The 27407-nt window shown below is 41.2% G+C and overlaps 1 protein-coding gene across 1 annotated transcript in view; it reads right to left on the reverse strand.

Moving 5' to 3' along the window:
• nhsl2 (NHS-like 2) overlaps positions 1-27057 on the reverse strand; it is a 215538-nt gene extending 188481 nt beyond the window's left edge. The window contains exon 1 of the mRNA XM_070547984.1: positions 26562-27057. Coding sequence (XP_070404085.1) covers positions 26562-26847 — 286 coding nt within the window. The 5' untranslated portion in view covers positions 26848-27057. The remainder of the gene's footprint in view (positions 1-26561) is intronic.
• Positions 27058-27407: the final 350 nt, after the last annotated feature.

The following is a 27407-nucleotide window of genomic DNA, read 5'->3' on the forward strand; positions in this document are numbered from 1 at the left end:
TCCTACATACACACAAAACACCTTGAACATTATTTTGAATATACATCCTTTTATTATATCACATGGTTATTATTCATCTATTCCACTGTTTATTCATTTGACAAATTGTTAATTAAATGTTATAAAATTCAGATTTTTGTGTCCAGTAGCTTTGTTGTGTCGAAGAGAAGTCTCTGCTCCAAGGATTCTACGAACTTCAAGAAAGACTGATAAGAGTTTTGGATTCAATTTTTCCCCGGAAAAAGGGGAATGGTGCCCCGTATATCTAAGAATATCTTAATTAATTAATAAATCAGTAAATATTCCCATATTTACAGAATTTATTGAAGAATCCAAAAGTAAGTTGAAGCTTACTAATTGTTCGCTCCTAATAACCCCAACACGGAAGACCACAGACGAAGGACGAGGTTAAGAACGGGGGAAGTACTGCCGCCTACAGGTCTGGCATGTCCTTAACAACGTATTTATCTGGGTACGTGTGGACAGAGTTTCTTTTTTAAAACGAGGTGGTGTGGATGCAAGTTTTTGGAGGGGCAGATATTCGTTTTTGTTTTTTTAAAAACCCGGCTACGTGTGGACTAGGCCTAAGATACATTAAACTCGGGAGTTTGGCAAAGTAAAAAATGTGAATAAAAAATATTTGTGAAAATATAACTGGTCTGCGTGATGTTTGCAAACAGATACTATTATTCACACCATGTTCACACTGCCTGCCAGATAGTGGGAAGGAAAGGAGGCACTGTGACAAACACACACACACAGACACACACAGCTTGAACTCGTCAGGGAGTCCCGTCCATGTGTTCAGAGTCAGAACTGTGTGTTCTCCTGCTTTCTACCATCTAAAGCTCAGTTTCCTCTCCACAGCACTGTGCCAATAAATAGTTCAGTGACAGCGTAGGCCAAAGCCAGGGCTCGCTTCTCTTTTACCTCCTCCACTCACTGACCACACAACCCAAAACTACACCACAGATCCTCCACCCTTTGTCTGAATGACTTTATTTTGAAAGATTTAGCTCAGACGGATGATACTACTGCTACTGGTGAAAAAAAGTCAGTGCTGTCCACCAGCTTTGAACAGGACTGCACACACAGTCGAGAAAACGTGATTTTGATGTTGTTAAATATTTAGAGAAAAAAACACATATCTTCTCAGTCTGCTACCATCAGCTTCAGGCAGTGGGAGTCCAGCTGAATGACAGTTTAATCACTAAAACGTAGCTTGTGTCCTCTAACATATTGATATTTAACACACTGATGTTTCAATGATAATTGATATATGATGCAAATAATTAAAGATAATGAAGGGATAACTCTTTGATCTTTTTAGTTGCAGCAGATAGGTTTAAACCTCAACAGCAAACAGTAACTTCAGTATGTTTGTTGCATTTATGATGATTCCTGCTTAGACTAGAAATCTAGAAGAACTATTTAGCTCTGCAGGTTGGTCTAGCCACGCTCCATTGTGGCCTCAGCAGGTCTACCATTGGTTCGACTAAGTTTAAGCCAGATCAATCACAGTGTTTTGGGTTTGGAGAGAGATGTTGGATGGGCCAAGCACCATTGCTGCAACAGAGAAAAAACAAAGATGGTGGTGGCTCAGGAACAGAGCTCATTCAGAATGGCTTTGGCATCAATTTTTGGATGATTTAGTCTTTTGGCTTTTCTTCTTCAATACCCCGTTGACCGACTTCCCTGTCCAAATGCATGTGGAGACAGTTTTAAAAACAACTATAGAATCCTCCCCACCAACAGAGCTCTGTCTATGTCATGACCAGACTATTTGTTCAGCTATACAGGATGGCTTCCCGGGGTAGTTCCTGCTGCCTTTTAGGCCGATTTTTGTCTTAAATCAATTTGGCAACTATTTTTGATTTAAAAGTTTGTGTTTGTGATTTAAAATCCAAAACTGAACCAGACCACTTCAGACCAGATTTGAATTCCCATCTGATGAAGACCATGGAAACAATCATCCTCTCCCATCTACGTTCGGTGGTGACCGCGGACATAGACCTACTGCAATTTGCATATAAACCCAACATGGCAGTGGAGGACGCTCTCATCTACCTGCAGCGCTGGGCGCTGACTCACCTCGAGATGCAATGTGAGAATCGTGTTCTTCGACTTCTCAAGTGTCTTCAACACCATCCAGCCGTGTCTACTGCAGCAGAAGATGAGGGGTGCAGGAGTGGACGAACATCTGACTGCATGGACCATCAACTACCTCACCAACAGGCCACAGTACGTGAGGCTGTACAAATGTACGTTTTAGGTGGTTGTGTTGTTACTGGCGCTCCTCCACAGGGTACAGTGCTCTCCCCCTTTCTCTTCACTTTCTACACCTCAGACTTCATCTACAACACCAGCAGCTGTCACCTCCAGAAGTTCTCTGATGGCTCGGCCCACTGCATTCCTCTGTGGAGACCATGGACAGCTCCTTCAGAGGCTGACTGAGACGTCCCAGATGTAAAACGGAACGTTACCGTAGGTCATTCATCCCCTCTGCAGTGAGAGTGTATAACTTCTCAGTTTAACTGGTACTGGCATTACCCTGGTACACAATAACATCAATGCAATATTCAGTATGTGTTCAATACTCATGTAGTACTGGCTTTACATAGTATTTCTGTGTCCCTACAGTATGCTGCATAGTTCTGGAACCCAAATTTATTTGTTGTTTTTAGTGGTTAAAGGTTACAATAATAGGTTATTTCCTCTGTGTGTTTACCTGTAATCTTGTTATTTTTCATCTTCTTTTTCTCTAAGTGTATGTGCTGCTATAGCAGGTGAATTTCCCCACTGTGGGATTATTAAAGTTTCTTCTAAAAAATAATAGCTAATTTAGTTCTCAGAGTTTCAGAGCCCTTCTTACAACTGTATTTTCTATTGACAACAAATAAATTATTATTTACAGCTTTTAAAAATTGACCAAAATAACCCTTTAATAGACAGCATTCTGCTTTTTCAGCACTTTAAAAATACAAAATATAAAAAAGAGAGAATTTTTGTCCATAATTTTCTGAAAGTGAGATTAATTTTAAAAATCCATCAACATTGAGCAATTAAAAATAAAATTGATTATTTTAAACCTGCAGGAAAGCATTTTAATTTTACATAAATGATTTTAATTCAGTAATAAATAAAGCTACTGTAACCCAGAAGCTAGAACCTTAATGAGGTATTAACTAATTGGCTTACTAATATGATCCATCCTCAATTTAGATAAAATATAAAATATAAATTAAGGAAATTAACAATACTAATTAATAGATATCTAATTAACTAATAGATAATTTCATAATGAATTATTGGAAGGGTGAATAACTAAAATAACGAGTTTAATATTAAACATCGGTTAAAACAAGAATCTTGAACATCACTAACAGAAACAGAAGAGGAAAGCTGTATACTATTGGTCCAGGTGGGAATCTGAAATTTCATTGGCTGAGAGAAATAAGTCCCGCCTCCGCGAAATAAAACCGTGCGACGCAGCTGAGCGAGAGGAGAGACAAACGGCTGTGCAGCACGCAGATACAGAAAGCAAAGACTGAGCGGTTAGAGAGAGAGAGAGAGAGAGAAAAAAACAACGGTCGAGGCCGTGAAGAACCCTGATTTGGGTGCCGCATAGATAGAGGGAGAGGCGGACTTGACTCCTTCTAATAAGAGCTAGGAACTTGGAACCAACGCGATTTGTGTGGAGACGACAGAGTGAACCAATCCTCTGTAGGAGGGAACCGTTGGAGCGCGTTGGCTGGGTTTTTTTTTTCCTTGGGTTTGATCCCGACTCCTATGATCACTCACTTGGAACGAGAACTGGATTTCTTCCTGACGAGGGAGATGGCGAGCCTTAACCACTGAACGAACCAGGACATCTCAAGTAACTGAAGAGCAGACTGCTCTCTTCTGTGAACAATCTCAACGGTGCGGTAGGAAAAAATCGCACCACCGGACTCTGACTTTCACCCCAAGCGTGGGGATTTGACTTGACGCCGGCTGACTTGTGACTCATATGATCAAATCTCATACCGAGCATTTTACTATTGTCGATTGTTTTCATCTGTTTTTGTGTGTTATCTTTATGTGTTATATTTCCCATTATTATTAAAATTTAGTATATAAACCGTTTCATGCTATACCCGTGACTCCAGTCATTCTTAAACAACCTCCAATTCTCCCCGAACCTAATTATTGGCCCATTTGTTTATTTTTTCTTTTAATTATCTTATTGTATCCTGTAATCCGGTTACATAAAACTTGGCGAGCCAGCCAGGAGAATTGTAGAGTTGTTACCTTAGCTAACCATTGACTGACATCATAAGAGTGCCTGGAGGTCACAGTGGTTTGCCATTTTGGCATTATTGGTACTTTTGAGTGTTTTAAAATGGAAGTTGTGAAAACAGAAAAGGTCAAAGTTTCAAATGCTGTTTTAATCAGTGGGTTAACTGATACAGACCTTGATAACGAAGTCTTTGGGTTTATGGAAGGATTCGGACCAGTTAACAGGCGCATTAAGTTACCAAACTGTGATCAGATTATTGTGGAGTTTCAACATGAAGCCACTGTTAAGGAATTAAAGAAACAATGTTTACCCTATGACAAACCTTGTACTAGGAACCCAGATGTTTTCTTTCATATTCAAGACCTAGCCAGCGCGTACAGTCTAGAAACTAGCACATCTGCCACTGATGCCTATCTGTCAGAGCTCAGGGACATAGCTGCGCGTAGCAATCAATCATTTAAAGACCTTCTAATGGAGGAACTGGCAAAAATTGGGGAATCTTTAGGAAGGGATACCCATGCATCTGAACCAGTCACTGAACCAGAGCCAATGCTCCATAGTGACCAAGTTACATATTCCCTGCCTTTAACACCAGAAGTTAACTATATGAACAACTCAAAGGACAATTGTCCACCTACAGAGACTGGAAAACAAAACCCTTGCATTCCACCAAATCTTTTAAACACACCTGAGGTTCAGCGAGTTATTGTGGAACACATTGTTAAAAGCAGTGAGGTTATCCCTCCGCCTACTTCACAATACAGACTAAAACCGTTCTCAGGGCGAGTTCCACACCCTTCTTTTGAAACTGACTATGATACTTGGCGTAGTAGTGTAGTGTTATGCATAAATGATCCTTCACTCACCAAGTCCCAAATTGTACGAAGAATCGTGGAGAGTCTGTCAGCCCCAGCAGCGAGCATTGTTAAAGCTCTTAGTCCAAAATCCGACCCGGAAACGTACCTTGAACATCTCGATTCAGCTTACGCAGCTGTCGAAGACGGCGACGAGCTCTTTGCTCGCTTCTTAAACACAAACCAGGACAGTGGTGAAAAACCTTCCGATTACTTTCAGAGGTTATACACCTTGTTAAACCTAGTTATTCAGAGGAATGGAATTTCCTCCAGTGACGCCGACCAGCAGCTGCTCAAGCAGTTTTGCAGAGGCTGTTGGGACAGCTCGCTGATTTCAAACCTGCAACTCGAACAAAAGAAAGACAACCCGCCTCATTTTACAGCACTTCTCCTCAAACTGCGCACTGAAGAAGACAAACAGGCTACTAAAGCAGCACGCATGAAACAACACTTAGGGGCACAACGAACTAGAGTGTATTCAAATGTGCAAACAACATGCTCTCAGAGTAAAAACACTTGTGAACTGGAAATAGATGATAACTGTGATGACTTACGCAAACAAATCGCTGAGCTCAGGAGCCAAATTGCACAGCTTAAGGTTAACAACACAGATAAAAAGGCAAAGAAAACTCAAAAAGAGTCAAAACCCCGTGTGGGGACTAAAATTCCAGATGAGCCCAAACAGATTCAGCAGATAACAGCAGTGGTGCCCAGACCAAAGCCTGGATACTGTTTTAAGTGCGGAGAAGATGGGCACATAGCTTCTAGCTGTAGCAACGAGCCAAATCCAGCACTAGTTGCAACTAAAAGACTTGCTCTTAGACAGAAGCAGCGCGAGTGGGAGATGTCAAAGCCAATTGCTCAGTCTCCTCCTTTAAACCGGTAGAAGCTCCTATCGTGGGACAGATAGGTGCTAAAGTAGAACCAAGTCCCTCTAAGGAAAGGACAGAGAGACTTTTTTGCAAGCCAGTTCATGCTCATTCAGTGCCAAAACTTCCCAAAAGATTAGTGGGTGGGCGATGCACAGCTACAGTCTCAGTTAACAGTGTTGAATGTAATTGTTTACTGGATTCAGGGTCCCAGATAACCACCATTGCCAATTCTTTTTACCAAGAACACTTACCTGACCTCTCAATTAAACCCATCAGTAATCTGTTAGAAGTCGAGGGCGCAAACGGTCAAGCAGTTCCTTATTTAGGATACATAGAGATAAGTGTCACATTTCCAAAAGAGCTCGATCAGTCTGGACTTGAGTTACCTACCCTTGCGTTAGTGGTTCCGGATATAAGCTCAAACTCTGATACACCACTACTCATTGGCACAAACACACTCGATCCTTTGTATGAGCAATTGTCTGCCAATAACTTACCTGATTCCAAGGCACTCTCTTATGGGTACCAACACGTGCTAAAAGCCTTAGCAGTCAGAAAAAAACAAAGCAAAGATGGACGAGTTGGTGTGGTGAAGCTTCGAGGGAGAACCCAAGAAGTTCTCCCTGCAAATAAAAAACTGTTACTAGAAGGGTTTATGCAACCCAGCCAAAACAAGCATGAGCCTTATGCACTCATTGAACAACCCACCAATGGTTCTCTACCAGGGGGTATAATTGTAGACTGTTGCCTCATTTCCTTACCTTCACATGGTCCATACAAAGTACCTGTTGTACTAAGAAACGAAACTAACCATGACATCACATTACCCACTAACTGTGTGATCGCTGAGTTAGTTAAAGCCGATCGTGTTATGCCATATCCAGAACCTGACAAAAGTGATCAGAAAGTACTTGCGGAGTGTAGTTCGCAGCAACAGACTTCACCTTCAAACCCTCCTCTCAGTTTTGACTTCGGTACTTCGCCCTTGTCCGAAGAATGGAAAGGGAGGATCACCAACAAACTTAACACTTACTCCGATGTGTTTTCGCACCACGATCTTGATTTTGGTCATACACAACAGATAAGACATCACATCAACTTAAAAGACGAGACCCCATTCAAACAGAAATCTCGGCCGATCCATCCACATGATTATGAAGCCGTGAGAAAACATTTGGAAGCCCTCTTGGAAACCGGTATAATAAGAGAGTCGGAGTCTCCATTTGCCTCACCAATAGTGGTAGTTCGGAAAAAGAATGGTGAGGTACGTCTATGTATAGACTATAGAAAGCTTAATCTGCAAACCATTCGCGACGCATATGCCCTGCCTAACTTGGAGGAGTCCTTTTCTGCTCTCGCTGGATCACAGTGGTTTTCTGTGATGGACCTCAAGTCAGGTTACTATCAAATAGAGATGTGTGAAAAGGATAAACCTAAAACTGCTTTTGTTTGCCCGTTTGGGTTTTATGAATTTAACCGTATGCCACAAGGAATAACAAATGCTCCAAGCACTTTCCAACGGGTTATGGAAAAGTGTATGAAGGACATTAATCTGAAGGAAGTGTTAGTTTTCCTAGACGACTTGATCGTCTTTTCCAACTCCTTGGAAGAACACGAAACCAGACTTTCTCACGTTCTTGAACGGCTTAGAGAATACGGACTCAAGCTATCACCAGATAAGTGTCGTTTTTTCCAGACATCTGTGCGTTATCTTGGACATATAGTATCTCGAGATGGCATAAAAACCGATCCAGATAAGGTGGAAGCACTCAAAACATGGCCGAAGCCTCAGACTTTGAAGGAACTCCAATCTTTCTTAGGATTTACCGGTTATTACCGACGCTTCGTTAAAGATTACTCAAATATTGTCAAGCCACTAACATCTCTCACGGCTGGTTATCCACCCAAACGGAAAAACTTTAAAACACCACCATGTAGATCAAAGTACTTGAACCCCAAAGAACCCTTTGGGAATCGTTGGAGCCAAGACTGTGAGAAGTCCTTTCAAACTATTATTGAAAAACTTACCACTTCGCCAGTTCTTGGCTACGCTGACGCAAAACTCCCATATCTAGTACACACAGATGCTAGTACGACCGGACTCGGTGCAGCGCTATACCAAGTGCAAAACGGTGTCACACAGGTAATCGCTTATGCAAGTCGCGGTTTAAGCTCTAGTGAAACTAGGTACCCTGCGCACAAGTTGGAGTTTCTAGCCTTAAAGTGGGCCATAACAGATAAGTTTCATGACTATTTGTATGGGAACACATTCACTGTCATTACTGATAATAATCCGTTAACTTACCTCTTAACAACGGCAAAACTCGATGCAACGAGCTATCGTTGGCTAGCTGCGTTGTCCACCTATAATTTTGACATCAGATACCGTGCAGGTACACAGAACGTTGACGCGGATGGCCTGTCTAGGAGGCTGCATGATAAACCTGAAGACAACTCAAAATTCACTGAGGAATGCCAACGACTAGATGAGTTCCGATCTCATCTTTTATCCTCTGTCAAAGAAGTCGAGCTTCAACTTCAAGCCGAAGCAGTGAAGGCAACATGCCAAAAGCACATGGTCTTGGATGAGACTGATTCTCCTTGTGGTTTAGTTCAGTCACTTGCCATGTCTGCAGCGGCCATTCCAGACCTATTCCAGTTGGAAGACAATAGTGACAGTTTCTTTGCTGTGCCCAAGTATAACCATGCTGACCTTGTCTCCTTGCAGAGGAAAGATCCAACCATTGGCCGAGTCATTCAGCTGCTTATGACTGACAATAAACCGCCAACTGATACTATTGCAGAACCCCCGGTGGTTCTTAACCTTTTGAGAGAGTGGAAACGGTTTGAGTTTCAAAATGATTTACTGTACCGGAGACGCCAATTAGGACCAGAGACATCATTGCAGTTAGTCTTGCCTGATTCATTACGTTCAACAGTCATGCAAAGCCTACATGATGATATGGGGCATCTTGGGGTTGAACGTACGACAGATCTCATTCGGTCCCGTTTTTACTGGCCAAGAATGGCTAGTGATATCGAAATCAAAGTTAAAACTTGCGAAAGATGTATCCGTCGGAAGGCCCTCCCTGACAAAGCTGCTCCAATGGTGAGTATTACCACCACCAGACCTATGGAGTTAGTTTGCATGGATTTTCTCTCCATAGAACCAGACAGTAAGAACACTAAAGATGTCTTAGTGATTACAGACCATTTTACAAAGTATGCAGTGTCCATCCCAACCAAAGATCAGAAAGCCACCACCGTCGCGAAGAACCTGTGGGAACATTTTTTAGTCCACTACGGGTTTCCTGAGCGTCTTCATAGTGATCAGGGACGGGATTTCGAATCACGTACAATCAAGGAACTTTGTTCTTTACTTGGTATCCGTAAAGTCAGAACGAGCCCTTATCACCCTCGTGGCAACCCCGTTGAACGGTACAATCATACATTACTCAGCATGTTGGGAACTTTACAAGCCACTGAGAAACATCACTGGCGCGATTTTGTAAAACCACTTACTCACTCGTACAATTGTACAAAAAATGACGTGACGGGATACTCTCCCTACGAGCTAATGTTCGGTAGGCAGCCTCGGTTGCCTATAGATATTGCCTTTGGGTTACCGCATTTGAACAAGCCCTCTATAACTCATTCTCAGTATGTTAAAGAACTGAAGAGTCATCTGGAACAGAGTTATGACATTGTCATAAAAAACTCTCAAAAAACAGCGAGGAAGAACAAAGAACGGTTCGACAGAAACATTCGTGAGTCCACACTAGGTGTGGGAGATCGTGTTTTAGTCCGAAATCTTCGCTTAAGAGAAAAGCATAAATTAGCAGACAAATGGGAGCAAACAGCGTATATAGTTCTCAAACAGATGGAAAACTTGCCAGTATACACTGTAAAACCAGAGAACGGAGAAGGACCCAACAGAACACTCCACAGAGATCTTTTACTGCCTTGTGGTTTTCTCTCTTCATTAGAAAATGAAACAGAACGCGTTACGAAACCTAGCAGACCTCATACAAGACAGAGTTCAGCCTTAGAACCTGACCCAGATGAGCCACTTGACGAAGAGGTAGATGAGTTTTATTACTCTGATCTTCCACAAGTGCTAAACCGACCATCCTATCAAATAGCGGTCACCTTGCCAAATAGGGAACTCATAGCAGATTCAGGACCGGTAAATAATATTCAACAACAAAACACACTATCCTTACACACAGGGGATCGCAAGGAACCAACCTTAGCTGGTAATGAAAATGCTGAATTGTCCTTACTTGACAAAGGCATCAACACCGAAACATTCTTACCTGACAGAATGAGTGAAACTGCGACATTCTTACCTGAAAGAGTGAAAGAAGCAGCAACATACTTACCTGAAAAAACGAAAAAAAACGAAGTATACTTACCTGACGTAGAAACGGGGGATGAAACTAACACAAACCTACCTCAATTGGATGGTGTCCTAAAGTCGCAGCAACGTGATGTAAGTTTTGAACCCATCATACACGATCAGACACATACATCTGAAAAGACCAAAGTCTTAGAGAATAGCTCATCAGCTCTGTCGGAAACAGAGAGCTCACTTCGTCCTGTCTCAGTTGAGAATCAAACCGAAACGGATGAGCATGATACTGTGCAACCAGAGATGTATGTCAGGAGATCTGAACGAAGTAGTCAGCCTCCTCAAAGACTAACTTACTCTCAATTGGGCAATCCACTAGTGACCGTAGTTAGGTCCCTTTTCCAAGGACTTAATAAAGCTTTTATTGACTCTCTTACTCAAGAAGTTGTGTACCCCGTAGAAACAATGCACAGGGACGTGCATGATACTTAATAGGGGAGGATGTAACCCAGAAGCTAGAACCTTAATGAGGTATTAACTAATTGGCTTACTAATATGATCCATCCTCAATTTAGATAAAATATAAAATATAAATTAAGGAAATTAACAATACTAATTAATAGATATCTAATTAACTAATAGATAATTTCATAATGAATTATTGGAAGGGTGAATAACTAAAATAACGAGTTTAATATTAAACATCGGTTAAAACAAGAATCTTGAACATCACTAACAGAAACAGAAGAGGAAAGCTGTATACTATTGGTCCAGGTGGGAATCTGAAATTTCATTGGCTGAGAGAAATAAGTCCCGCCTCCGCGAAATAAAACCGTGCGACGCAGCTGAGCGAGAGGAGAGACAAACGGCTGTGCAGCACGCAGATACAGAAAGCAAAGACTGAGCGGTTAGAGAGAGAGAGAGAGAGAGAAAAAAACAACGGTCGAGGCCGTGAAGAACCCTGATTTGGGTGCCGCATAGATAGAGGGAGAGGCGGACTTGACTCCTTCTAATAAGAGCTAGGAACTTGGAACCAACGCGATTTGTGTGGAGACGACAGAGTGAACCAATCCTCTGTAGGAGGGAACCGTTGGAGCGCGTTGGCTGGGTTTTTTTTTTTTCCTTGGGTTTGATCCCGACTCCTATGATCACTCACTTGGAACGAGAACTGGATTTCTTCCTGACGAGGGAGATGGCGAGCCTTAACCACTGAACGAACCAGGACATCTCAAGTAACTGAAGAGCAGACTGCTCTCTTCTGTGAACAATCTCAACGGTGCGGTAGGAAAAAATCGCACCACCGGACTCTGACTTTCACCCCAAGCGTGGGGATTTGACTTGACGCCGGCTGACTTGTGACTCATATGATCAAATCTCATACCGAGCATTTTACTATTGTCGATTGTTTTCATCTGTTTTTGTGTGTTATCTTTATGTGTTATATTTCCCATTATTATTAAAATTTAGTATATAAACCGTTTCATGCTATACCCGTGACTCCAGTCATTCTTAAACAACCTCCAATTCTCCCCGAACCTAATTATTGGCCCATTTGTTTATTTTTTCTTTTAATTATCTTATTGTATCCTGTAATCCGGTTACACTACCACCTAATAAATACATCTAATTTCTAATTTTGTATCAGCTGAAGTGCTGCCATAACAGTGAGGCATGCCAACACAATAAATATGTTCAGTTTTGCAGATTTACTGTTTTAATTCCGTTTCAGTATTTGAATATATCAATATATCCTCGCATCAGTAAAGTGTTCCAATTTATAAACTGAATAACTTATTTTTGTTTTGTGCAGAAATGTTGGGTAATTATATTTAATTATCCTGATATCAAATATGGACAGTTACGACACACAACTGCATTGCTACAGTAAAATCTACTGAGTGTCGCTCTATAATTAAAATCTGGAATTTTCCAGAATCAAGTGATATTCACTATTTTTCTTCTCTGACTCTTGAATTTGAGTTTCAAACACACACACCCACACACACACACACACACACACACACACACACACACACACACAGACACATTCCTCACAGTACAGCACCTGGAAGTGATTACCTCCACCATTACAGCACGACTTGGCTGGCGTACTGGAGCTGACAGCCAGCCCTTTGTCTGGTGCAGCTCTAAGATAACCAATAAGACTGCCCGTGCTAGTTACACACAAACTTGCATCACATGATGCTTCTATTAACTTGGTCATAGCCGGGAAAACTACCAGTTAGCCCTATTACCTCTGACCTACATCAACAAATCCCTGACACCATAGATGCAAATTTCACCTAAAGCTCAGCTGTCTAATAGAAAAAACAGGTTTACCTTAACGTTGTTTGTCCAGAGTTAAAATTTTCTTCCCCCGGTGCATATGTGGGTTCTCACCAGGTAGGCTAGTGGTTACCCCCCAGAACACGCTTGTTCAGGTAACTATATGGTGCTTTGGATAAATGCATCTGCAATATCGATACACATAATCTTAGCTTGAAAGAGAAAGGGGCAATTGATTATTTGTAATACAAAACAACCATAACGCACTAAGAGGAACGTTAAAGCACTTAAAACTATCAATGTCCAAACTTTTTGCAATGTGGAACAAAATTACCAAGCTCAAGTGCTCGCAGGCCAGAAAACTTTAATTTGATCATTTTAGAATAGTTACTCAACAACATACAAAACAAGAACAGGAGCAATCTTCTTAGGATTCATGTTGTCCAAAATGTCTTTAACCAGTTATTGACACTAGGGATGCAACGATACCACTTTTTTACAAACCGATACGATACCAATACTTGGATCTGAGTACTCGCCAATACCTATTACTGTCATGTTCTGCGGGTGGAGGTGGCAGACCATGTGTGGTGGTGGGTTCCAGGAGGCAGAAGAGCAGGCAGACGGATGTAAAAAATAAAAAGATGTTTATTGTAGGACGGGAGCAACAGGACGAACGAACATGCACAACGACAATGAACCGACAAAGACAACAACCAGGAGGGAGGTATAAATACACAAGGGAATCAGGAACACATGGGCAGAGTAATCAGGGACAGGTGAGAACAATTAGGCAAATCAGGGCAGGAGAGACACAGTCAGGGAGGCTGGGGCGGATCATGACAATTACTGATACTTCTACCACACACAAAAAATGCTATGAATTGGAATACAGGTTTATATGAATAAAGATATTCGGCATGACTTGTCTTTTAACTGTAGTTTTAAGTGAAAATGCTTTCTTTATTTGAGAAGTTTGATGTCAGAAGTTAGATTTACCAACATTCTGACATAAGGTGTGCTTTATTGACTGCATAGTAGAGTGTACCTCTGAATATATTACAGAAGTGTTTGTCCCTACATTACTCCCTGGTGATCCTGTTTCAAGAGGTAGAAATTTCCAGAATTGTAGAGTGAACTAATCAAATTTCAAAAAGAAAACGTATTACAAGTAAATGAGACCTTTACAAGCAGCTGGGGTTTGGATTTTTTAGGAATGGCTCTCTTGAATGTCATAATGGAGGTTCTGGTATCTTCTGCCTAGGTCCTCCTAACCAGGGGTGGTGTTAGGCCCGACTACTTGGGCTGGAGCCCCGGATGTTTCATAGAAAGCCCCGGATCTAAATCGCGGAAGTAACATGCAGTACCAAAGTCCAACAGAGAGGGAGCAGATGGCAGTAGTTTGTATACAGCCTGCCTGAGCCTCCACCACTGAAGAAGAAGCCCTTCAGCAGCCAGCTTCTTCTACACTCTCTGCCTGAAACGCATGTGTGAAGAAGATGGACATAAGGACGTTTTTTAGACCAAAAGTACGGCGACAGAACCCCAGCTTTGATGAGACTGGTGTTGACTCAGGTTTGTGAGTCTTATTTGAAAATATTTGTTGTGCTGCTGGTTTGCCTAAAGTTAGCTTACTATCAGGTAAAGTTGTTGGAGAAAGAAAGGGAATATTTACTATCATCTCACACTAAACACTAACAGGAACAATACTCTGCCCTGAATATGCTTAATATGTAGCTTCAGATTAAAAGTTATGTGGTACAAGACATATGTGATGTTGACTAGTGCGTGTCACATGTGTGTGCGCCCGTGTGTGTGTGCGTGTGTTAAGCCCCGGATGTTCTTCAGTCCTTAATCTGCCCCTGCTCCTAACATAAACATTGCTCACTTGGTGTGTTTACATTCTGCTATCGTCATGCGGACTACATCTGGAGTGTTCTCTGCCTGTACCTCAGGAGCTCTTCTGTGACTGGAATCAGCTCTTTAGAAGTTAGACTATGTCTCCTGCTTTAGTCCTCGGATTAACACCACAGAGAAAACAAGTGGAGAGCAGAGAACAGTGGAAACCTGCTGATGTCCATGAGAATAGCATTCCAGCAGAGGGCCTCTTCCTGCTCCATATCTTTACTGTTACTCAGCCCCCTGAACTCTGGTGGTTGTTGTTATTCTTCACATTCAGAGGAAATCCTAGAACTCTGAGATGATGAGGCAATCTCTCTTGGTTGTTCTTGTTCTTCATAAAAATATTCTCCCATCTAATTTCACATGAATTACAACATTTAATTATGATAAAAGTTACATTTGGAAGGAACTATTTCTAAAAGCTACAGTGACTCTAGTAATCGGATATGAAGTGTTGACAATGTTGTGTGCAATTTCTTTATTACATGAAAACTAAAAATGATCCAGCTGCAATGCAAATCTGGGCTAAATTTAGGTGAAAGTTCACTTTGGGTTTGTGTGGTGTACCACATAGAGACCCAAAAGGCCCCAGGACGCTCTGGGCTATTTCACCTTCAGGTTCAGATCTTTAGTGGTTAAAGTTGGTGATTCAAAAAATATTATCAACCACCTGCTGAACAAACGAGGTGTTAATGTCACCCTGTGAGACCCAACCTATCACATCAGGTTAAGTTTCCAATACAACTCTAGTGAAGTTGTTGGACTTCATGGACTGTGCTACTACTAGTTCATCTGTTGAACTTATTATAGAAGATAAAGACAATAAAGTGTGTGTGTGTGTGTGTGTGTGTGTGTGTGTGTGTGTGTGTGTGTGTGTGTGTGTGTGTGTGTGTGTGTGTGTGTGTGTGTGTGTGTGTGTGTGTGTGCGCGTGCGTGCGTACATGCATACGTGCATGTGTGTGTGTGTGTGTGTGTGTGTGTCTGCTCCTGGCAGATGGCTGCTTATACTGAGCCAGGATTCTCTGGAGGTTTCTTCCTGTTAAAAGGGAATTTTCCTCTCTACTGTCGTTGCATGCTTGCTTACCCCGGCTTTCCACAGGAGCCGTCAGCAGCACGTTACTGCAGCAGCACGTCATAGCTGCTGATAGGAATCGCTGTGGTCAACAGAACCTTTTCCACCGGAGCCGTCAGCAGCGCGAGTCGGCCGCGTCTCAGGAGCAGCATGTCGCGGCCTTTACGCGCCGGTTCTATTTTCTACGCGCGACACCTCTGAAACGGGTCAAGTTCGACATTTTTGGGGAAGGAAAGACAGGAAATCGGACGCGGAAATGGAGAGAAGCTCCCGAGATTTTCAGAATAAAGAACGTACTGTCTTCTGGTTGCTTTACTTTAAAAGAAGTTACTAACTGTGCGGCCCCGTGAGAAGTTATCACCTAGCTAGCGGTCTCCTTTGTTTTTCAGGTCCGCATTGGCGATTATGAAACGGACAGAACATAAAACACAAACATTTTGGAGCCATGTTGTAGTTTTCTCCTGCTTGTTGTGTTTACTGACGAAGTCACTCGTGTGACTTCGTGCTCGGTCGGTGACAGCTGCTCCCCTGCTGCTTCGCGTCTCGTGGGAAGGGCCAAGCAGCAGCTTACGCAAGCAAGACGTGCTGCTGCAGTAACGTGCTGCTGACGGCTCCTGTGGAAAGCAGGGGTTAGTAGGAGCATTGCTGTAAGGACACAGCTAGTCTCTGGCTGTTTTTCAACACCCAAGGGTACTAGTGTGTTCTTGTGTAGTTGACAAGTATATTCCTGGCAAGTGCAGCAGAAGTCCGTTCTGTATGGGAGGACGAGGACGGCATTTGGAGCAGAACTGCACTCCATTGCGTCATGGCAACAAGCTACAGTTAAAAACACAACCTGACTTAAAACTAAAAGAGGAGGTTCTTTTTCTTCCGGGTGGACCATCTGAACCATTGGTCCCATAACTGCCAATCATTCTGGTGAACCATTCACACCGTTGTTGCTGGATAGTTTTCACTTCCTGCACAAAGCAACGGTTGGGCTCGCCACAGATGCCTCTGTCTACGCTTTTCTGCTTGACAGGTTAGCTAAAGTTCAGCATGCTATTTGGAGAGATTCATTTCAGATTACTGCTAGAAGTAGTGCTGCAAGGCCGGTGGCTACTTGTAAACAGAGCGTGCTCGAGGATAACTGGGCGTTCTCTCTCATGCAAATGTTTTTTTCGTAACGTGGAGAGGGCAGTTGTTTCCTGAAATTCAGAAACATCCTCCGCCATACCTTTAAATAACAAAATAACAATAACTAAATATTATTTGTATAATATTTGGTCCACTTTTGATCAAAACTGATCAAATGCCAGCATTCCCCACTGTTTAATAAAGGTTTTTTTTATCTATTTAAGGCAACGCTGCTTTTATTTTGATAGTGGGTGAGCTAATTAGCATTCTGAGGATGTGAAGTCTGAAAAAAACACAGGTTGCACGTGATTATTTACACTAACAGACAACTTTATATTCCTTTATTTGGATTTTTGTTATAAAATACAGTTAAGAGCTTTCTCCTCTGACTTTCATAACTGTTAGCAACGCAATGCATTATGGGATACATTGCTGTCTCAAGTTTGCAGAAGGATGCATCAATGCATCCTCGGTACAGTGGGCAGAGCAAGAACACGTATATCTGGCCTTCATTGTTGACGTTCACAAGGGCGTGAGTACACAAGTACACGCGAGCCTGTAAACACATATTGAGAAATGGCCAGTGACTCGATGCAATCAGCATTCCTTATATAGGAAACTCTTAACTAATTGGCATGATAAACCAACTGGAACGTTTACTTTGTGAAGCGTCCTGAGACGACTCTTGTTGTGATGTATATAAATGAGTGAATTAGTTTTGTTTATTGAGTGACAGCACTTTTCTGACATAAATGCCCACAAATAAGTATTTATCATGGTTAATAATTACAATAATTACAATTTACTGATATTTATATGTGCGCAGATTTTAAGCTTGATACTCGTTAATAATTTAGTAAGTTTTGCATTGAGTCTAAGAACAATCCATAAATGAGATCCACTTCTGGTTATCTGCCAGCCAACAGTGAGAACTTTAACCCTTTGATGCATGAATTATGAAATCTTCAACCATGATTTTTTTAACAATTTTTTTCATTCATCTTTAGGTGTGAATGAAACAAATTTCAACAAATATTTTTTGTAATATTTAATAATTTACTAATAATTTATTACATGTCCCCCTCAGTGGACAGCGTGCGTTCTGAACATGAAATATGGTGGCTTGACTTACTGAAGTTCAAATGGAGGGGCTCACATGCAATAAAGTCTTCAACAGCTGTGCTTAATAGCAAAAATAAATAAATAAATAACAATTTTGGATACCTGTCCGCTGTAGTGACCATTATGCATCAAAGGGCTAAAAATAAATGGGTACAAAAATATATTAGAAACTAAAGTCCTTTTCCCTCGGAGCGTGATGGAGTGGCAGCGGGATGTTTCTCCGTGCTGCTACTGCCCTCTGAATCATCACCTGTAGGAAGAAAGCGATGGTGGGGGAAGATGAGGAGAAGTGGATGTTTGGACACTGAAAAGATGATGAGTCCATGACCTGAATTTGTGATATAAAAAGGGTTGTGAGAATATGAAACCTCTCCAAAGTAAAAGCTGAGATGTTAAAAAAAAATGTATCGCCTACAATTTTGTGGGTACAAATTTTTATTTACGCTTAGAAAATAAAGTGGAAAAAGTCCAATTTTGTGTTTGCCACATTTTAGCTAAATTACACACTTTGCCAAATTATACTCTTGAGAAATCTAAATTACTTTTTTTAAATCAGTAAAAGTTCACAAAAAGTTCCAGTTTGGGGTCAACGAAGGAACTCGGACAAAATAGTTGAAAATGGCGCAAGAATGAACAAAAACACCAAACTGGTCCCACATACTTCCCATACTCTGTCATAGTTAAGGTCAAGAGGTCAATGTGTTTTAAAAGTTCCTTTTGTCTTAGCTGAAAATTCAAATTACTTGATTTTCTTTTTTTTTGTAAGACAAACCTTTATGAAACTGTCAGCAGGTATGAGATAAACATCTTTAAACCTGCAAACGTTAGTCTTACAAAAAATAAAATTAAGTCATTTTAGGAACAGAATGTGGTCGGGAACATGAGCCCACCAGAGAGGCCAAAGTCCTTAAGTTCATCGGGTCCTTCTGAGTGACAACTTCCAGTGGAGAGTGGACACTCTGTCCTGCTATCACACTTTCCAAAGTGACGATTGACATCCTCTTCCTCCTCGTATCAGTGTGACTCCTCCCCTCTTCATCCGCAGGGAGGAAACCAGCTCTGATCCCTCTGGTGATTTTTGTTTTTTGCAAGGGGCTCAGGAGATCTGAAAAAATCTCCTCATTGGCCCTGGAACATGCGTTTCTGCGTATATTTCATGTCTTTTGGCATCTTCCTGAGGGGAATGTCAGTGGTTGTTGCACATGTATAAGCACATGTGCAGGTTATTCATCTGCACATGAATAAAACCAGAGAGAATATCAGTTTCCTTGTGTTGACAAGTAGAAATCCTGAAGAATCCTAATCTAGCCTTACATTGAAGCAGGTTATTGAATCATTTTTAACGTTTACAGTTTTGTTGAATGCAGCTAGGTGCAGTACTCCTGTTCAGTATGCGCTTTTAAATAAAATAAATTAAATATATGCAGATTTGTGATATTTGATAAGTGGAGTTTCGTCTTCATCTCAGAAGATCCTAACAGACAACATTACTTTGCTCTGCTCACTGGTGCCATCTTCCCCGCGTTTGGACCCTCACCTCCGCTTTACTCACCTGTGCACCCGTGACATCCAGCTGCACGTGGAGATGGTTTATATATTTACATTTACAGGACGGGTTGCTAGGCTAGAAACGGGATCTATAGCCTTTCATCCAAATCTCCTCTTCTCCTTGATGATGTCACACTACGGACCCGGGGCCTCATTTATCAAGCTTGCTTACGCACAAAACGGGGTCGGGAAACTGCGTAAGCATCTTTCCACGCAAACTTTGGAATTTATAAAGAAAACGTAGCGGAAAAATGTGCGCAACTTTAAGTTGACTAAGGACCTTACTTACGCACATTTTGGACTTGGAGAGCACCTGCAGTGCTGCTGCTGAGAAGGATAAAATTATGAATTCCAGCAGCATTATCACTTGTACCGCGCGCGCGCACACACACACACACACACACACACACACACAGCCTGAAGTGCAGAATACTGAATACTGAATGTCAGCAGGGGGCAGACTGAGACAGAATGTCATGTGTCTGTGACAGTGTGTCCTGTCGCTGTGACTTGATTGATCATGAGCCCTGGCTACTTGGTCAATGGAGATCGCTGTTTGGCTGACTGGTTTGTGCATGTGTCTCTCACCCGGAAGTCTGAGGATTGAATCCTGATCTGACCACTTTTTTTAATTCATTCACTGCCAATGATGACTAAAGTTGTCATTTAGACAGACGGACGGACGGACGGACGGACGGACGGACGGACGGACAGATAGATAGATAGATAGATAGATAGATAGATAGATAGATAGATAGATAGATAGATAGATAGATAGATAGATAGATAGATAGATAGATAGATAGATAGATAGATAGATAGATACACAGATACATAGATAGATAGATAGATAGATAGATAGATAGATAGATAGATAGATAGATAGATAGATAGATAGATAGATAGATAGATAGATAGATAGATAGATAGATAGATAGATAGATAGATAGATAGATAGATAGATACACAGATACATAGATAGATAGATAGATAGATAGATAGATAGATAGATAGATAGATAGATAGATAGATAGATAGATAGATAGATAGATAGATAGATAGATAGATGGATAGATAAACTTTATTGTCCACCTCAAATTGAGGCAGAAATTCGCCTTTCACATGGTTCACCTTACAATACAATCCATGTCGCATTCACACAAATATATAAAAAGACAATTAAGAGGTATTAGAATGTTATCATTTGCATATTTTTACTGTGTGGGCGTCGGAACGAGCCCTCGCACCATGAGAACAAACATCTCAGCTCTAAACCCGATCTTCATCTGCGTACGTCACACGTCACGTGATCAGGAAGCAGAACATCCGTGTGTTAGGAGATCGTTTTGGGCCGCTGTTGTAAAAAAAGTGACGCGCGAACCGGAAAAGCTTCTGCCGATCACAATTCAACAACGGATTATGAAAGAACGGATAAAGCTCGAAATGCGCGGATTCTTCCTGATGTAAGAGGTGAGTCTCTGTTTTGTTTTGGTTGTTTCGGCGTCGACATCATCCTAGCGCGCAACGTTCTGTCACTCTTAAAAAAACAGTAAAAACGGTGAGAAACGCTGGCAGCGACGGCCTTTACCGATCAGGAAACGGCTGGAAGTGAAGGAGTTAATATCTGCCACAGATCTCTCTGAAGAACTCACAACATTGACAGCTTCAGCAACGCTGTGCCACTCTGTGGATTTTCTCTTATTTGTTTTGCAAAAGCACTTCCTTTCGTTTCTTCACCTCACCCACAAGTACCTCAACTTCTGCTTGTGAAATAGCGCTTCCTTGATCTGCGGTCGTGATCGAAATGCTGCAACAAGTCGGCTGATGTATATGCATGAGATCAACAAAGCACTTTGCATCGACCATTTATGGCAGAAAGTGGGCGTGGTGAGGGTGGGATGTGATCCAGAGACAGCTGAGCACATTTCTAGGTAGTTTGTGATTTACAAAGCGGAGATTGTGCGCAGCTGTGTGTACTCCATGTTTTATAGGTCACAAACCTACTTGGCGTAAGTACTTTTTTTTTGCTGAGCTTAAGTACGGTTTTAGTAACGATTCTACACAAGGTTTTATAAATGAGATCCCTGGGGTCTAACAGCCTCCTGGAGAGACAAAATTCTACAACACAAGAAATGTAATCAAGGGCTGAACAAAGATAACTCAGAGAGCCACAAACAGCCCCCAGGCCACACTTGGGCAGAGTCTAAACTAGATGTTTTATGAGTTTGCATCCAAATGTTTTTTACGTTGAACCTGAAACAACACAAGTTTTAAGCTCCGCCCATTCCTTATACACAAATGGGCCATGTCCCTAATTAATAGGAAAAAAATATCCTTACAATAGTTTTTTCCAAGTGTTGATTTCTGTTGATCAACATTGCTGGCGCCCATTGCAAAAAAAAAAAATATTTTCCAATACTAATGAACTAATAAACTGTAATTAGTTCAGGTCATTAAAATATGTTGATTGTGAGTAGGTGAGCAGGTGGGATTTTCTACCGTGTGCAGGTGTCAAACTCTGGTTCTGGAGGGCCGCTATCACACATTTTTTTGTGTTTTTCCTGTTTCAACACACCTGATTTTGATTAACAGGCTTCTGGAGGGCTTGATGAGCTGCTGCACAGGTGAATCAACTGTGTTGGAACAGGGAAACAACAAGAAGATGCAGGATACCGGCCCTCGAGGACTGGACTCTAGCTCCAACAATACCTGCCTGCAAACGTCCCATTTGAACAGGCGAAGAAGGCGTAGATACTTGGGCTATCTTCATGTCTAACAGTCAAATGCATTTTTATGCAAAACATGAACCTGAGCCCAAAATAAAAGCATCAAATCCAAAAACAACTGATGTACATGAATTTTGAAAGCTAATTTTTGCCGATTTTTTTTGTATGAAATCTCGCATAAAAGATCAAATATTAATGAATAATCAGTCATTTTCCTTTTCTGAAACTATAAATATAATTTAATGCTTAAAAAGAAAAACATGGAGCATTAAAAAAAAAGACTAAAGCAATTTCTGATCTGAGCACCGATCACTATGGCAACGGCCAAGATTTCAAAGCTAGATCATCCAAGGAAAACAGCCATTTCAGTTAGAGAATGTTTTTATCTAACTGTCCGAAGATTACTTATGAACTGTTTATGCAAAGATCTTTTAGTCCACGCTACACCAACAACCAGCCATTCTCCCATCAAATACGTTCCTCCTTTATCAAAACAACGAACCAAACCGCAAAACAATTACGTCAAATTTTATACTCTTTTGGTAATGAGTACATTAGAGTTTTCTAATTTTACTAAAGCAGTGGGAGTTTCAACGAGAGGAGGAAGAGTCAGGGATGAAGGCCCGCAATGAATTTATTGATTATTTAGCTCTGATTCTGCCCACATGGTGCTGGTGCAGTAAAAACCCACACAGGATTTCGAAAGAAGAAAGATATCTGCATCAAATACACTTGTACACAAACACACACATACACACACACACACACACACACACACACACACACACACACACACACAAACAAGCTTTCTGCACAGTCAACTAAAGCACTAGTTGCATTTTTCATATCTTTCTTCCTCTCCTTCCAGCTCTACATCTGGTCTGTGTTTAAAGGGAGTTTCTCTTTCTGTCATATAGTGCTGTGCACGCTAACACACACACACACGCACACACACACACACACACACACACACACACACACACATGTCCTGCTGACTGCCTCAGGCTCACAGACCCCTAGCTTCAGCTGTAATGCAAACAAAGAAAAACATCCAATGGGACATCCGTGCGCGATGTTGAAGACTTGCAGATGTCCCATCATGCATCTGGGCTTTGTCATGCATGGGACATGCTGGCAGTCCACTTGAACATTTAAAGCTTTACTACGGTCTATGTGCTCAAACCTTTGATTAGTACGTTATGATTCTCTACAAAGGACATCCGCTCGTATTTTACTTGCTGGGCTCTATCAACGCTGAACTTTAAACATTTTAAACTCAGTCCAGTTTATATCAAACAATCTAGTTTTTAAAAGCAAAAGTTTTTTCTTTACAAAGAAAGTCCAAACAGTAAAAGTCTCACTGAGCCACTGCTTGATTTAGTTAGATAAAAATCAAAATTTAAGCTCACTGTAGCTTAGTCCTGCAGCGTAGGAGATTAACTATTTACTGAGTCGTGCCATGCAACACCCAACTTGTGGTGTAAAATCTAAAAATGCACCAAAATACTGGCTGCTACTCAGAGTGGCCCAGACTGAAACTGAAAAATCCCTCTTTTTTAGGGGGTACATGAATGTACATAAACAAACAGAAATTAAATAAAGGGGTACTTTTTGTAGGCCTTGAATCTCTAACTCATTATCATTAAGCTAGCAACAACAGATCTCAGCTATGGAAGCTAATCAAAGTCATAACTTCCATGTTAGTTTGATTTTTTATGTATGTCAACATCAATTGAAGTCGGAGCTGTGCAACATTGTGAAATTTATATTAGCTCCAATTAATTAATTGATTGATTGGTTGATTGATTGATTGGTTGGTTGATTGATTGATTGATTGATTGATTGGTTGATTGATTGATTGATTGATTGATTGATTCATTGATTGATTGATTGATTGATTGATTGATTGATTGATTGATTGATTGGTTGATTGATTGATTAATAAAACAAACCCTGTTTACATGTGACTGCTGTAGTTGGGTTCATCATCTCAAACATCATCCCAAGGCCAACATCACCAGCTTACCACTTCACCAGTGTGTTTTTCCTGTTTACGTGCAGAATCGAGCCAACCTTACGGAAACTTAGAGGGGCCACAATTCCTCAAACGTATTTTCCCCTACTGGCTGGTATGAAGTAAAACTGAGATTCCTGCCATGTTTGCTTTCATAACTTTAATAATTTCATGCTGATGGCCCACATGAACATTATCCTCTGTGTAGTGGATTAAATAAAATCATGAAATTATTTTAACATGATAGATTTTTTTTCTTGGCAAGACATTTGTGGGATGTAGCAGTAACTTTTTACTGTAGAGATGTAGAGATAGATAGATAGATAGATAGATAGATAGATAGATAGATAGATAGATAGATAGATAGATAGATAGATAGATAGATAGATGATAGATAGATAGATAGATAGATAGATAGATAGATAGATAGATAGATAGATAGATAGATAGATGATAGATAGATAGATAGATAGATAGATAGATAGATAGATAGATAGATAGATAGATAGATAGATAGATAGATAGATAGATAGATGATAGATAGATAGATAGATAGATAGATAGATAGATAGATAGATAGATAGATAGATAGATAGATAGATAGATAGATAGATAGATAGATAGATAGATAGATAGATAGATAGATAGATAGATATTGTGAAGAAGTTCTGGGGAGTTAGATGATTTTCTCCTAATAAATCTAACTCAAGAAAAGAAAACTTGTTTTGAACAAGGGTCGGTTGCCTCTGTAAAGTCAGATGAATGTGTAGACATAAATAAATAAAATGTAGTGCACAAAAAGTCTCATTCGATACTTTAAAGGATGAGTCCTAGTTACACTTTCTTAATATGAAGCCACCACAGAGCATTTGTGCTTAGGGCACCCAAACGGCTAGCCCTGACCCTGCACCACTCCTGCGTTATCAGAAAGTTTCAATGGCAACTAGAGACACATGCTTGGCATAAGTTACACAGTCAATCAGCTACGGCGCCACCTGCTGGTGGGGGTGCTGCTGTATGTCCTCAAAATTAATTAATTAAAGAACTAATATTGTTAGAATAGTATTTGTTTATAGTATTAGTATAGTATTAAACCTGTTGGGGTTTGGCTTGAAGCAAAAAAACTGTATGAGATGTGTTACTGATCAGCAGATTGGAGGTTTCCTGCTGAACTGCAGCAGCAAGGATGGTATGGCAACCTGTTACGTTGTATGGGACACTTTAAAATGAGAAGATGGCAAAAAGGAAAATACTTTGTTCTGTTAAATACATAATCTTGCCTAGAGCACCAAAATGGCTCTGGTAAAGGTATTAGTGCATTTTTCTAAAACCTACGCTATAGGCCTGTTTCCACCATCTGGAACTTCTTGGTTATTTTAGCTGACTTTCATGGTATGCGAGTTACTATTTTACCAGGCCGGCCTAAAAGAACTATTTTCCGGGCCATTTTAGGGACCAACCGAGTGACTAAACTTTAAAACCACCATTTCTAAATTCCCAATGCTAAATCCCTCCACAACGCTGTTTTTACACTGCTTTGGGGTCTCACAGAGACAGTTCTTCACATGGACTTATAATATCAAACAGCCGCTCCCTGGCTGGATTAAATTACTGTAAAACTCTTAATGTCATGTCCGTGGACGCCTTTTGGTGCTGATCAGTGACATCACGCACTTCCAAAATGGTCATGATATGCTGACATGTAACAAAGTCCTGAAAGGGCTGAATTTATATGGAGACAACGGCTGAGAGGACAGAGCCATCACATTGTCCCTGTCACCTTCCTGCTTTCCAAAAATTCCCTGCAACTCCTTCAGCAGAAACACACTTTTTTCTGTGACCCGTACATGTATTCTTCCCTCTGGTGGAGATTCTTGTTATTGCAGGCAGCAAGTGCCTGTTGTGCAATATGAAATAAAATAGAAAATTAAATGATTGTTAAATTAACACTTGCCAGAAAACAGTTAATTTTTAAAAATCTGAATATCCTGACTATTATCTAATGTATCAGTAATTAACCCAGAAAGGTAAATAAAAACAATCAAGCAACAGCAGCTGGATTAGAGAGACTCTCTCCACGCACACACCCACAGCATGCTGCGTTCAGGGGTGTCTGGGAAACCAGACCATCCGGGACAAGTTGTAAAAAGTGTGCTGGATGGAGAGTATTCTCACGCGGTTTTCTGTCACCTCACTTTAATGAGCTCCAACACCTTTCAGTATCACGTCTTATCAGCTCAGATCGATACTAATGAGAGATTAAAATAACTCGCTTGTTTTTTTATGACAACAGTTTAATAATAAACTAAACGTTGATGACTTGTCAGAAAGCCAGAAAAAGTTTGATATCCAAACAAAAGCCACGTGCCTCCGGGTGATTTTGTTTATCTGACTCAAGTGGATCTCATTGCCTCCTTACCTCTGGGTGGAGGCTGGCTGAGCAGCACCGAGACGTGCCTCTGCAGCCGGAGCACCCTGCTCTCCAGAGCGCCGGAGCGCCGGCACACGGACACCAGCTCCCCCTCCAGCTCCTCCAGGATGCTCACCGAGCTCCGGGACAGATCCGAGAGCTGCCGCAGCACCGCGCACAGCGACAAGCCGCACACGTCCGCCAGCTCCCCGAACACCTCCGCCCGCAGCCTCCTCCTGCTGCCGTGGGGCTTGCACACATTTTTGGGAAGTATCGTGCGCTTACAAAACGGCATTGTATCTCCACAAAAACGCACAGAAACACAGACAAAACACTCCTCAAGCGAGTCAAGTTATATTCCCGCGGTCCCTCTCCTCTCTCCGGGCTGCGCACAGACACATAATCCTGCAGGAAAAACTCCGTGGCTGCTGGACGCGCTCGGAGCCAAGTGCGCGTCGTGCGCGCTCATTGTGCATTGGAGTGAGAGTGTAGGGGTTGTGTTTTTTTTTTTGTTTTTTTTTTTGGTCTCTGCTGCTGGGAGGACTGTTGAGAAGACTGTCCAGCTCCCAACATCCGGTTTAATCTTCAAAATCCACATATTTTTATTTTTAAGAAAAACGTTAATTCAGTAAATAGGAATCAATTATGAATTAGATAACCATAATCTTAAACATTCCATTAGAGTTGTGAAATGTGATCAGTTTGTTTGGAAAACTAACTTAATAAACATTTACTGAGTCCAGTTACATATAGTGCACTCGCTTTAGTGTTTTCGATTAAGCACGGGCTTTTATTTTGAAGAAGTCCGTCCGAACTTCAGACCTGATTTTGTCCACCTTGATGCGACGACCCAGG

The sequence above is a fragment of the Nothobranchius furzeri genome, chromosome 2 (genome assembly GCF_043380555.1).
Source record: "Nothobranchius furzeri strain GRZ-AD chromosome 2, NfurGRZ-RIMD1, whole genome shotgun sequence".
NCBI lineage: Eukaryota > Metazoa > Chordata > Actinopteri > Cyprinodontiformes > Nothobranchiidae > Nothobranchius > Nothobranchius furzeri.